The sequence below is a fragment of the Triticum urartu genome, chromosome 2A, assembly GCF_056163025.1.
Source record: "Triticum urartu cultivar PI428250 chromosome 2A, HENAU_Tu73, whole genome shotgun sequence".
NCBI lineage: Eukaryota > Viridiplantae > Streptophyta > Magnoliopsida > Poales > Poaceae > Triticum > Triticum urartu.
In genome coordinates this window covers 315,977,064-315,989,640 of record NC_141874.1, presented here as the reverse complement: position 1 = coordinate 315,989,640, position 12,577 = coordinate 315,977,064, and the positions used below count along the sequence as shown (strand labels likewise).

Genomic DNA, 12,577 nt, shown 5'->3' with positions numbered 1-12,577 from the left:
CACTAGATTACCCAGGACCAGATCAGGATATGACTCAATCTGGGTAGTAGTTGAAAGCTTGACCAAGGTAGCTCACTTTATCCCAGTGAAAACCACCTATACAAGCGCGAAGTTGGCCAAGATATATATGACCAGGATCGTATGTCTGCATGGAGTTCCAAGGACCATCGTATCAGATAGAGGGACATAGTTTACCTCGAAGTTCTGGAATCAGCTGCACCAGACTTTGGGTACCAGGCTAGAGTTCAGTACGGCCTTTCATCCGTAGACAGATGCACAGACCGAGAGAGTCAATCAAATTCTGGAAGATATGTTGAGAGCTTGTGTGGTATATTATGGATCTAGTTGGGATGACAATTTACCTTACGCAGAGTACTCATACAACAACAGTTATCAGGCTAGTTTGAAGATGGCCCCTTTTGAAGCTCTGTATGGAAGGAGATGCAGGACACCGTTAATGTGGGACGAAGTTGGAGACCATCAGTTGTTTGGACCAGATTTGATCAAAGAGTCTGAAGAGAAGGTTAAGTTGATTCGAGATAGATTGAAGGTAGCTCAGTCCAGGCAGAAGAGTTATGCCGATACCAAATGCAAGGAGGTAGTCTATGAAATTGGAGACAAAGCATATCTTCGTGTGTCGCCACTCCGAGGAGTTAAACGATTTGGAGTTAAGGGAAAGTTAGCTCTGAGATTTGTAGGACCATACCGAGTTCTAGAACGTATGGGAGAAGTAGCCTACAAGTTGGAGTTACCCGAAGGATTGTCATGAGTTCATGATGTGTTTCACGTTTCCCAGCTGAAGAAGTGCCATGCTGAGATGGCCAATATTCCTCTAAGAAATACAGTGCCCCTAGAAGCAATTCAGTTGGAGAGTGATCTGACCTACGAGGAGAAACCCATGAAGATTCTCGAGTTTGCTAGCCGAGTTACACGCAGCAAGGTTATCAAGCTTTGCAAAGTTCAGTGGAGCCACCATACCGAGGATGAAGCCACCTGGGAAAGAGAAGAAGACCAACGGAAAGACCACCCGCACCTATTTTCTAGCCAACCCGAATCTCGAGGGCGAGATTCATCTTAAGGGGGGTAGGTTTGTAACATCCCAATTTTCAATTTGGATGTTATACCTAGGTCATCATATGCATATCATATTTTATTTCCATATTTGGTTGTGATCCTAGAAATATTAAGCAACTCAAGGACCCAAGGAGAGAGTTGGGGATTTCATAAATTTTCATATTTGAATTTTCTCAAATTTGAAAAGAGGATCAATTTGGTTTTAATATTTTTCTCTCCAGTTATTTCCAATATTTAAAATAAAAGAGAGAAGATAATATGACTTCTTCAAAAGAAAGGAATATTGGAGAAGTAAATTTAAAATCAAATTTATATTTCATATGGATTTTATGGGCTATTTTATTTGAATTGGAAAAATGTGCATTTTTAGGCCAGAAAAATGTTCACTTTGTTCTAAATAATAGGTTTAGATGGTGAAAATTATTTCTGGTATTTTTAGATTTTTTTTAGATTTTATTAGGATTTTATTCGGGCGGAATTTTATTTTTTAAAAAAAATCGGACCGACTAGGCCGAAACCCAGCCGGCCCATCCGAGTCGTCGCCGCCTTGCTCGCTTGCGGGAACCGGACTCTCACCGGAGTTCGGGTCGGCCTCCCCTCCGCACCCCCTCGCGCAAGCCGAGGACCCCCCTCGGGGCCTCTTTAAAAGCCGCCGCCCCGCCGCCTCTCCTCCACCTCACCCCGCTGCAGCCGCTGAGCCGCTTGCGCCGCCGCCTGCCACTACTGCCCGCCACCGCTGTGTGCCACCATCGCCACCACGGTGTGCCGCCGCCACTCGCCGAAGCCGCCCCTCCCGCGCCGTTCACCGAAGTCGCCGTGGAACACCGCCGCCCGCCGGTTTTTGGTATAAAACCTAGATCAGTTTTTTTAGGTTTTGTCGGTTTTCCTTCGGTTCAACGGAAGATCGGTTTTTTTTTGAGTTCGCTAATTAGCGAACGTTCACTCGAATGCCATTATTAGCGAACGTATTCGTTCATTCGTCCCTGATAGCGAACATTCATTCGATAGGTTTTTATTTTTATTTTATTTTCGGCCAGGGACCTATCCGCGATTATTTTCTGTCACAGATCAGTCTCTGATCTTCAAACTCTCGCAACTTTTTGCCCGTTCGTCCAAATCCAGTGAAACCAACGCCAAAATCTTCGTCTCCATCCCCTCTTTCCAGATAACCAACTTGAACATGGTTTTGACAATTTAAAATTTGGTTGCAAGAAGATTTGAATTCGAACTTCTTTTTATCATAGTTTGAGTTTCGTAGCTCTGATTTGGTTGTTTCTTTTTGCAAATCGAAGCTCTTCAGTTGAACTTTCAGTTTGGATCTTCTCATTTGAGCTTTACCCTTGCATCTTGTGCTTCATTGCTTATGTATGCTATTGTTTGTTCATGATAGATTTTCTGGAGTGTGAAGCGTGCTACTACGAGTCAGTAGGGTTTTCAGATCGTCGGCAGGGCAAGTAACACTTTGATCATATCCCTCATTACCCAGTTTTTATGCATTAGTCTCAATCCTCAAACACTGCATGAGTAGGATCTGTTTAACATGTGGGTTTCGGGAAGTAGTTGTTGAGGTAGTACCTATTGCCCTTTTATTCAAACCTTGGGAGTTACTACGTTACGCTATTTATACTTTTCTATGCTATGCTCGTAGACATGGTTTGGTTTGAGTGATTCATGACAGTTGTGAGTATTATTATGAACTAAGGGTTTTACTTAAGGTGGCTACTTTAACACACATCTGGGTGGATTGGTTTGTGGGCACCTGGGGAAATCCAATGTTGTCCAAAGGAGAATCCCGGGGTATCCATGTGATTTTTCCTATGGTTCGCCACCCAGACTCAAAGGGATCATTATGTTATTCATGCTGGAAACTTTTGTGTGCAGCCACAAGCCATTATGGGCTCTGGCATAGTTGAGTAAGTTGTGGGAATCCTTTCCATGATGGGCTAGCAGATGTAGGGGATTGTAGGTGTACCGGCCTATCTATCGGTTAAGGGGACCTCTTCGGAAAGACTGTGTCTCGGTTATCCGTTTCTCAAACATCATGTAGTGCGAGAAATACAACGGAGGAGATCGAGTCTTGTTAGGAAAAGTGCCAAACCTCTGCAGAGTGTATAAACTAATCATGGTTAGCCGTGTCCCCGGTTATGGACATCTTGAGTATCTGGTGCTTAAATTACTATGTTGATCTCATCACTTTACTTAATTAAATTGTTGGGTTGATGATTATTAATTTTGGGATTGAGATGGAGTTACCATTCTCAATGTTTTCAACAAACTTTGTAGTTAAATAAAATGTATTCATTTGTTGTAGGGAAAAACTAGCTTTCTGCAAAATTAACCATAGAGCCTCCACCAGCCATATATGCATATAGTTATAGCTGTTACTTGTTCATTGCTCTATAGTGTTAACTTGCCAGCATATTCCATGTGCTGACCTACACAGGCTGCAACGTATTATTTTGCAGAGCTTTCAGACGAATAGTAAGGTCGCTAGGTCGTTGTCGTGCACTCAGCTATGTCGTTGGAGTTGATGGACTCATTTACCTTCGAAGCCTCCGCTGTTATCTTCATTAGATGGCCTTCAGCCATATTATTGTAATAAGTACTCTCTTTGAGACATTTGATGTAATAAGTGTGTGATTGAACTCTGTTATAAATCCTTCAAGTACTGTGTGTGTCAGCATTACCGATCCAGGGATGACATTTATACACAGAGATTTGACCGTTTGAGGTCGGGTCGCTACACCCCTCCTCACTTACCCCTTCATGGACTAGCCTATATATACTCCTTCCCCTTCCTCTAGTTAGGTTAGCATTGTGATAGCTCATTTAGAGATAGAGCTTTGCTCATCCATCCGGTTACACTCCATCGAGAGATCGCGGCCTTTTTGGATAAGATCCACGCTTGGATTCAAGACCCCTCACGGGAAAACCCCTCAAGACCTCCTCATGGAGATGAACTAGTTACCATTTGTATCGTCCTTTGTTAACTTTGGATCGTGTATCTCTCTTTGCCTTCAAGGATCTAGCACATGTGTGATTGTTTCTTATTGATTTGAGTGTTTCCTTTCGTTTCCCCTCGTGATTTTCCCCTTATGTTCTTCGTGTTCTTCGTGGAATCCCCTCCAAATCGTGAAAGATCGGCCCCTAGGGTCCCACCCTGCATCACTTGTCTAAGGCAGATATATGAGCGCCATTTGCTTTTTCCAAAGTTTTCTTAATGCATTTGTATTCTTTACCTTTCTAGCGTGTATTTTGCTTCCGCTGTATCTTAGTCTCTTAGTCATAAGAGTCATGTATGTATTCATTCATTAAATTTAACTCTTCGGAGTTGTTGTATATTTGTTGTTGCGAATCAGTAATGGAATTGTGGTGTGATACTTACCCACCCACAAAGCGTGCATGCCACCACATTCACATTGTGTAAGGTGGCATCTTAGAGTCGATATTATGTGCATGCTAGTGGAAGTGCTAGATCTGCATTGTGTCAGTCACGAGGCGCTATTGATATGAGGGTTGAATTTGGGTAAATCTCCTTGTATGCACCATTTGAATCATCAATATATACGCTTCCGGATGGATATTGGCAGGAAGATATCTCGACAGATTCCATTTAAACACACACACACGCGCGCACACACGCGCACACATGTGCGTGCGCACGCGTGATCAATGATTGAATTTTGGGATGTGGGAAATTAGGATACCATTAAATGATAGAATTTGTTAAGTGTGTCGGCTAAACAAATGAAATGTGTCCATATTTGTTAACTTTAAGTTAGATGAATTAGGATCACTGACGTTTAGGGACAAACACTGATTTTAAGGTGACTTGTGGTCATTACTCCAAAGAAAAAAAATAATCTAAACGGACATGGGTAAACCCGATTAGGCCGCTTAAGCTCACACGTCAATGACCCTGGTTGTGTGAGAGGACCTTGTTTGACCGTGTGCATCTTATTTATGCAAAGACTAGATGTAATATTTAAATCTTTTAAATAATATAAAGCATCCTTTTTCGAGAAAAAGGTAAGTCGCCCTAAGTCACCCAATTTAAACTCATCGAATCTCAGCCCGTCTATTTAGGATTTTGCCACGGAGATGCCTTTTGAAAGAAAAATTGTGAAGCCTCTTAGTCGTGCAATAGCAACCAAATTGATAAGATGACTCGTGGTCCGATAAGTTAAGAGGTTAGACGCCTGCATGGACAGAGTTTTCTATAATAATGTGGCCTCTTTTTCAGAAACACTGTACAACCCGGACCAAAAGAGTTTTCCATAATAATGTGGCCTCTTTTTCAGAAACACGGTACAGAACAGACACTCTCAAACACGTAGACACATTCATCACTATAAACACACAGGTATGCATCTACGTATCATAATCCTATGAATCAAATACTTCTATGAGCGCTATCGACAGAAATGTCACCTCCCACCTAAAAAATATTCCGCTTTTGTAAGAAACCAAAGCTTCAAACATGAGGTTTGAGGTTTGATCCCTAGCGAACTCGAGATACCATTACCCTCCTAACCATCTCTCATAATAATAATAATAATAATATTATAATAATAATAATAATATGGCTCTGACGGCTCAATAAGAACACTGCAGATATCAACAAGCCACCTAGCAATGCTGCAGCAATATTAATCAGGGTTGGAATCATTTGGGTTAAACGAAAGAATGTTAACAACAATTATTTTATTACATCGAAACTAGACAAGCGGTTGTTTCTCGACATTCGACACATGTTGCCTGCAGCAGGTCGAAATCCTCAAACCTTCCCACTCATCATTCCTGTTAGATAGAGGATATCACTGAGTATCTGCTCCTATAACGAATGACACCCGGCAAACCCGCGACATATCCCAGACCACCAAATATAACCTAAGACGCGGTTCTGCCTTTCTTTGACTTGTTCTTGTTTTCTTGTGTCCTCTTTTTCTTCTCTCCTGGCGTAGTCCAGGCATAATCAGCAGGGATAACAAAGGGGTCTTGGATGTCCTCCACACGGTTGCTTGGACCTTGTGCTGTCGAGAAGTTCTGGCGGTAAGGAGCCTTGATCCACTGAACCCAGGAGCTTGAAGACGTCTGGGCTCCTGGGCTCTTGCAATTGTCAGGGCTGGAAGGAGGTGTGCTGAACTCTTCTAATGGCTGTAGCTCTTCAAACTTTGTGAATGTCACAAGAACCCTGATTGTGGGTACAACTGGAATGGCAACCTAAGACAAATAACGTGTTATTGAATTGCTTCATCAGATCCACATTAACCCAACAGTGGTAATTCAACAAAGAGCAAACATTAAAAATTAAGTATATCAAGAATGTTATCAAGGTTCACGTGTAACACGGACTATGATGGCCCAGAAAGTCCCAGGTTATGCATATGATCTGAAATGATCCAGAGCCAACATAGGATTCTTCACATGAGGCTGGCATGGATGGAAATGTTCCTATGAAAACTAGTACAGTACAAATGAATTCTAAGGAAAAATTCCTATGTATCGTAATCCTACAAATAATCAAACAACCGATGCAGGAAAAAATTCCTGAGGATTAGAATCCTCCAAAATTCCTTTAGGAATCCATTGAATCAAAGAGGCCCTCAGTTTGTGGAGATCAGAGGAACATATACAAAGATTAAGGATTGGATTAAGAGTCAAACATATTTCTATAATAAGCATTAAATCACAAGGAAAAAAGAATGCACCATTGGAATGCGTTTTCATGGATAACATCAAAGCATAAAGTTCTGCGCTGTTGTTAATTCAAAGTTTCAAACCGCTAAAGGATAAAACATTATCAGTTATTTGATCAACATATTCAAAAAGGGCTTCAAAATGAAACACAGACAAATAGAGCTAACAAAATGAAGGTGCGTGGTTTTCTTTTTCATGACAAAAAACATCTTAACTAAACACGCAGGTTATTGCAGACCGCATTTATCAGGAAAGGAAACAGACATCCACAAATTTGATCCTTAGACTTCTACTCCCTCTGTAAAGAAAAGTAGTGATCTAAACGCTCTTATATTTCTTTACTGAGGGAATGCATGGCAAACTACAGGTTGTGTAGCATATTATCAAGAAATAAAAAACAGAAGGGGTTGATAGAATATGTTATACAGCATAGATGCACTGAAGTCCAGAATCACGAGCTACTAGCAAACCAAGAAACAAATAAATCTGCAATTTATTAACATACAGCCTATTTGAATTGTTATGCATCTCACGTTCAGCCAGAAAAAGTTATGCCTCATACCGTTGTTATTTTTTTTCACAATACAGGCCAGAAGAGGAAAACAAATAGACGGATTTTTTTTTCAAAACTCATGCATAAAGCATCTCTTAGTATAAATTAAAGAGTTAGACAGATAGATATCATATATGGGGTGACACTCATTCAAATCATAGTTCAAAAAGGGCCTTGGCTCTAGGCAATAGCAAAACACCTAGCACTTAATTGCGCTTGATGTGTGCATAATTGCACTTAAGCATGCGCTTTGGTCAGAAAAGTGCAACGCGATGGCAAAACGCACATTTAATGCCTAGCGCATTTTTAAACTTTGATACAAATACCAAATAATCACATTTGTAGTAAAACTGCCAACAAGGACTAAATTTTATTTTCAAGTATCCACATGAATCTACAGAGCGGTGTCTTGTGTATGCCTAACCAATGATAAGGATACATAGGTGTACAGATATGTTAACTACGGTTACGATTCTCTAATAGTTTTGTAACAATTGGCAATGGAATTATATGATGATAAAATTTCTCTTAAGTGCCAAAAGTGGCATGGCATGAAATGTACATTTTGACAAATAATTAAATGTACAGTACTGTCAAACTCTCAAACAACCCACTGGATTAGTGTAGCTCCAGCAACCAAGAATAAACATTACATTTGCTAACTTTGCAGTGAAGACATTGCATCATGAAACATGGCTCTTACCTTGACTGGAAAAGTTCCTGGAGGCAGTTTTGTGGTGAGTAGATCCCTCAAACGACGGATTGCCTTCACCTTGTTTGCAAGAATATCAAGTAGTGGCAAGAGCTCCTCAGTCCTCAGAGGGAAATTAGGGGACAACCAAAGAACAGGCCTTAGACCTTTCTTATACTCACTTTCTTTGCTACTTTCTTTGCGCCTATGTCCATTCTCAGAAGTTGCAAGTTTACGACAGTCCTTTTCCTTGCCATTTCTGTTCTCATCCCTTCTCACTATATCCACTGAATGTCTTCCTGGTTTAGTTTGTACATTTGATGAAGATCCAAGGCGGAGGTCGCTAACCTTCTCATCTACACAGAGCGAACTTCTTGGAGGTGCCATCTTCTTTGTCATCTCTAGTTTACTAATGCCAGTTTGACCCCTCTTTCCCCAATTACTAAACCAACCTTTCTTATCATGCTTACTCTCCCCATTTCCAGAGATGCTCAAATCCTCAATTGGTATTTCCCTCTCCCTTGGCTCAAAGCAACTATGCCTAGGACCTACAAAGGTGTCGGACTGGCTGTCACCAACAGCATCTGAAGAATCCATCTTAAGCGCAGATTCCAGCTGCCTCTTCTCCTCGTCAGTCAGTACATCATCGAACCCCTCACTCTCAGTATCATTCTCATTGCAAGCTGAAAAGAATTCCTCATCCGTCATAGCACCAGGAACCCTCCTTGACTTAACACTCACCATAACATGGTGCATGTCATACACCTTAGCCTTCCACAAGCCAACAGCCTCTGTCCTCTCCTGCCGCCGCCATGTGACCTGTGGAAGCAGCACTGCTTGAGTGACATCTATCCCCGGACGGAAGATATTCGTCTGTGACATTGCGGTGACCTCCTGCTGGACCTCTGCCTCGGAGGCCGGCGCGCCAGCACCTTCAAGCGCGTTCATCACCTCCTTATCTTTGTGGTTAATCATGCACAAGGACCCTGGTGGCACCTTGCCGTCCTCCGAGCCCTCCCCAAGAAACAGAATAGTCTGGTCAGAGCGCTGGATCTTGAAGCCATCGAAGCCTGCAAGCGTCATGTCCGCACGGAGGTTGGCCCCGCGCTTCCAGACCCTGTAGGTATCCGAGGGCGCGATGCGGGAGATGAAGGGAATGACGGAGCTCTCGAAGTGGAATGTGATTTCCATGTAGAAGTCGCGCATCCGGCGCATGGCGGCGACAACACGGGGCAGGCGGCGGCACCATTTGGCCCAGGCGAGAGGCTGGTAGTGGCGCACGATGACGCGTGCGAGCGCCTCCTCACGCGCGCAGATAGCCTCCTGGAGCGCGCTCCAGCCATGCTCGTTCTGCAGGCTCCAGTCGGCCCCCGCCGCCATGAGCATCTCAGCTGCCGCCGCGTCGCCGAAGCGGACGGCGAGGTGGAGCGGGGTCTCGCGCCCAGGGACGTCACGCCGGTCGAGGATGGCCGAGACAGCCTCCGCTCGCACCTCCTCGGCGATGGAGTCCGCCTCCGTCCGGATCTCCTCGGGCTTCCGAGCCTGCGGGAGCGCGTCTAGCACGCGGCGAAGGGCAGCGTGGTCCTGCATCGCCACGGCGTGGTGCGCTGGGCTCTGCGCATACCTCGCCGCGTCAACGCCAGCCATCGCGCCGCGACCACCGGCGCAACTCCTGCGAATCCGGGGACCGAGCCTCGCCTCTCCGTAGCCCTATTGCCCTGATCTGTAACGCCACGCAAATAATTGAGTGCAACGGAAGGGGCGAGAAGCAAGCAAGAATCGATGGAAGGATCCCTTGCTTGCGCACCAGTTCCCCTCCAATCCCAATCTTGGGGCTCTCGCCTTGCCTATCTATCGGGCTCACTCCCTCGTGTCTTCTCTCTCTAGACTCAGCCTAGGACCGAGGGAAAGTATTCACATCTAGAAGGTGGGAGGGGGGATTGGGCTTGTGTGTTGGGCGGCGACGAACATTGGGAAACTCTCCTTATCATTTGATCGTGGCAATTTGTCGGACAGGCAGTTTATAGCCGGTACTTGACAACGAAGCTCAACCTCCGCATGCACTACAAAGCAAGAACGAATTAATCCGGTAGACATTGTTGAGTATATGTATTGTGTCCATATTTTGTATCGGGTATGTCTCTTAATTTTTTATATAGTTGAGATTTGATCCACTTTTGTACATCATATATACGTGTCTTATGCATAAAGAGCAATACATCGTGTAATTATATATGGTATCAGTTTTTAGGTTTTATCCATAGTCTTTCGCTGCCGCCGTCGCCGCGCGCCTTCTTCGCACCGCCGCCTTCCCTTCGCCACAGCCTGCGCACCCCCGCGCCGGCCGCCGCCCATCCGCATCGCGCGATCCGCCTGTCTGCGTCGCTCCACCCGCGTCACTAGCCGCCGCCAGCCCGCTTCGCTCGTCACTAGCCGCGTCAAACCCCGCAAGCCACAAGCCGCGTCGCCCGTTCCCGCACGTGTGTCGCCCGTTCCGCTTGCTAGCTGCCGCCAGCTCGCTTCTGCCATCCCGCAACGTCGCATCGCCCGTCGCTACCACGCCTTGCTACTACCTGCCTCGCCCAAAGCCATCACACCCGAGCCGCCGAGCCGTCCCACTCTCGCCATGTCATCCGTCACCTCCTCCGCATCAACCAACTCCAACACGTTCGACGACGCCAATCCTTCTGACGTCAACGACATCCGCAACCTCAACATCTTTGAGCGGGTGCCGGTTCGTCTCTCACAGGCGGACTCCTGCTACTACACGTTGATGAGGACATCAATACCATTGTTACACCCACTGCCCCTACTGCTATACATATTGGACCAATTACTAGAGCTCGCGCACGCCAATTGAATTACCGGGTACTTTCGTTTCTTGATAACGGTTGTAATGTTCACGAGAATATGATGCTGCCTAAATTGGATACATTTGTTTTGCTTATAAATGAAGGGCCTAGCTTGGACAAGAAAGATGAATCTTGGAGCAAGTTCAAGCATGAAGATGATGGCATGCGCAAGGGAAACAAGAATGGTGTTACAAGTGATGATTGTAGGACTTTGAAGCCATCATAATAAGTGCATAAAGCCATGAACGAAATATACAAGATGCCATTTCATAAATGTCGTCCAGAGGCTATTCTAGGTGCTGCTTCACCTTATTATTGGACCAGGCCCATGTAATTTCAAAATACTTGATTATAGGCTATTTTTAGAGTCCGTATGTGTGGGGAAATAATAGTTAGGGTTGGTTTCGGACCCCTCCCCAAGGGCCACAAAATCCCCCCCTCTTCCTCCATATATACAGCCCTTAGGGCGTCGTTTAGACTTTGGGTTTCGTTTAGATTAAAAGTTCGCCATAGTTGCAACTTCGCGTACTTCATTTGTCTTCAACGACCAGACAAAGGCGTCACAGGACCCCACCTTCATTAATAAAGCTTTCCTCTTATATTCGCAATATCCAGATTGCAAACTCAGTTTCTTACTTGTTCTTCGTTTTCTCGCAGGAAACAGACCCTCATGGTCAGGTTGATCATGCTCTGGCGTGGTCAATAACCCCTCGAAAGTTGGTTTAGCGATTGCTAATGCACGACGTCTCGCACGTTCGTAGTCGGACCTTCAAGGTCGACTCCCACAAAAAACGATAGCCACCATCTCATCGAAACATCGGAACACCTTCGCCTCTATCAAGTGGTATCAGATTTTCAGGTTGCTCGGTGAGATTTTATAGTTTTTACGTAGTTTAGATCAAGTCTGTTCTTCATACCTACAGTCCACGAAAAAGCCAAAAAAATTAAGGTTAGTTCATCATATCGGAACCAATCTGAGCCTTTGCATAATCTTTTTAGGGTTTTGCATTGTTTAATTTGCGGTTGCATCGTCGTGTCTAGTTGCTCGTCTTAGTATCTAGTCCTTCCGCCGGTTCCGCCTCGCGCAGCTGCCTCCAGCCAGCTGCGACTCTGGGTCAACCTCCCGCATGTCGACTCCGCCCCGCGCTCCGCGCCTCCCGCGCTCGGCCGGGTCGCCGAGCGCCCGCTGGCCGGCTGTTCCGGGTCACCTCCCCGCGCCCGACCCAGGTGGCTCCGGGTGTGTAGCGACCCGACCTCAAATGGTCAAGTCTCTGTGTTTAATGTCATCCCTGGATCGGTAATGCTGACACACACAGTACTCGAAGGATTTATAACAGAGTAGCAATCACACACTTATTACATCGAATGTCTCAAAAAAGAACTTATTACAATAATATGGCTTAAGGCCATCTAAATAAGATAACAGCGGAAGGCTTGGAAGATAAAGTGAGTCCATCAACTCCAAGGGCATAGCTGAGTGCACGACAAACGACCTAGCACACCTTACTCCTCGTCTGAAAAGTCTGCAACATGATATTTTGCAGCCCGAAACGGGCCAGCACAAGAAATATGCTGGCAATGTAACACAGTAGAGCAATGAACAGATAATGGATATCACTATATGCATATTTGGCTGGTGGAGGCTCTATGGTTACAATGTTTTTGCGAAAAGCCAATTTTTTCCTACTACAAAGGAATATATTTTAT

At 44.8% G+C, this 12,577-nt stretch overlaps 1 protein-coding gene across 1 annotated transcript; it reads right to left on the bottom strand.

Moving 5' to 3' along the window:
- Window positions 1-5,689: 5,689 nt before the first annotated feature.
- On the bottom strand, window positions 5,690-10,054 carry LOC125536848 (Ankyrin repeat family protein). Its single transcript, XM_048700130.2, has 3 exons — window positions 9,826-10,054; window positions 8,031-9,741; window positions 5,690-6,297 (listed from the first exon to the last, which is right to left on the bottom strand). The coding sequence occupies exons 2-3, from the start codon at window positions 9,663-9,665 to the stop codon at window positions 5,965-5,967; spliced, it is 1,968 nt and encodes a 655-aa protein (XP_048556087.2). The 5' UTR covers window positions 9,666-9,741; window positions 9,826-10,054; the 3' UTR covers window positions 5,690-5,964.
- Between the last annotated feature and the right edge of the window lie 2,523 nt (window positions 10,055-12,577).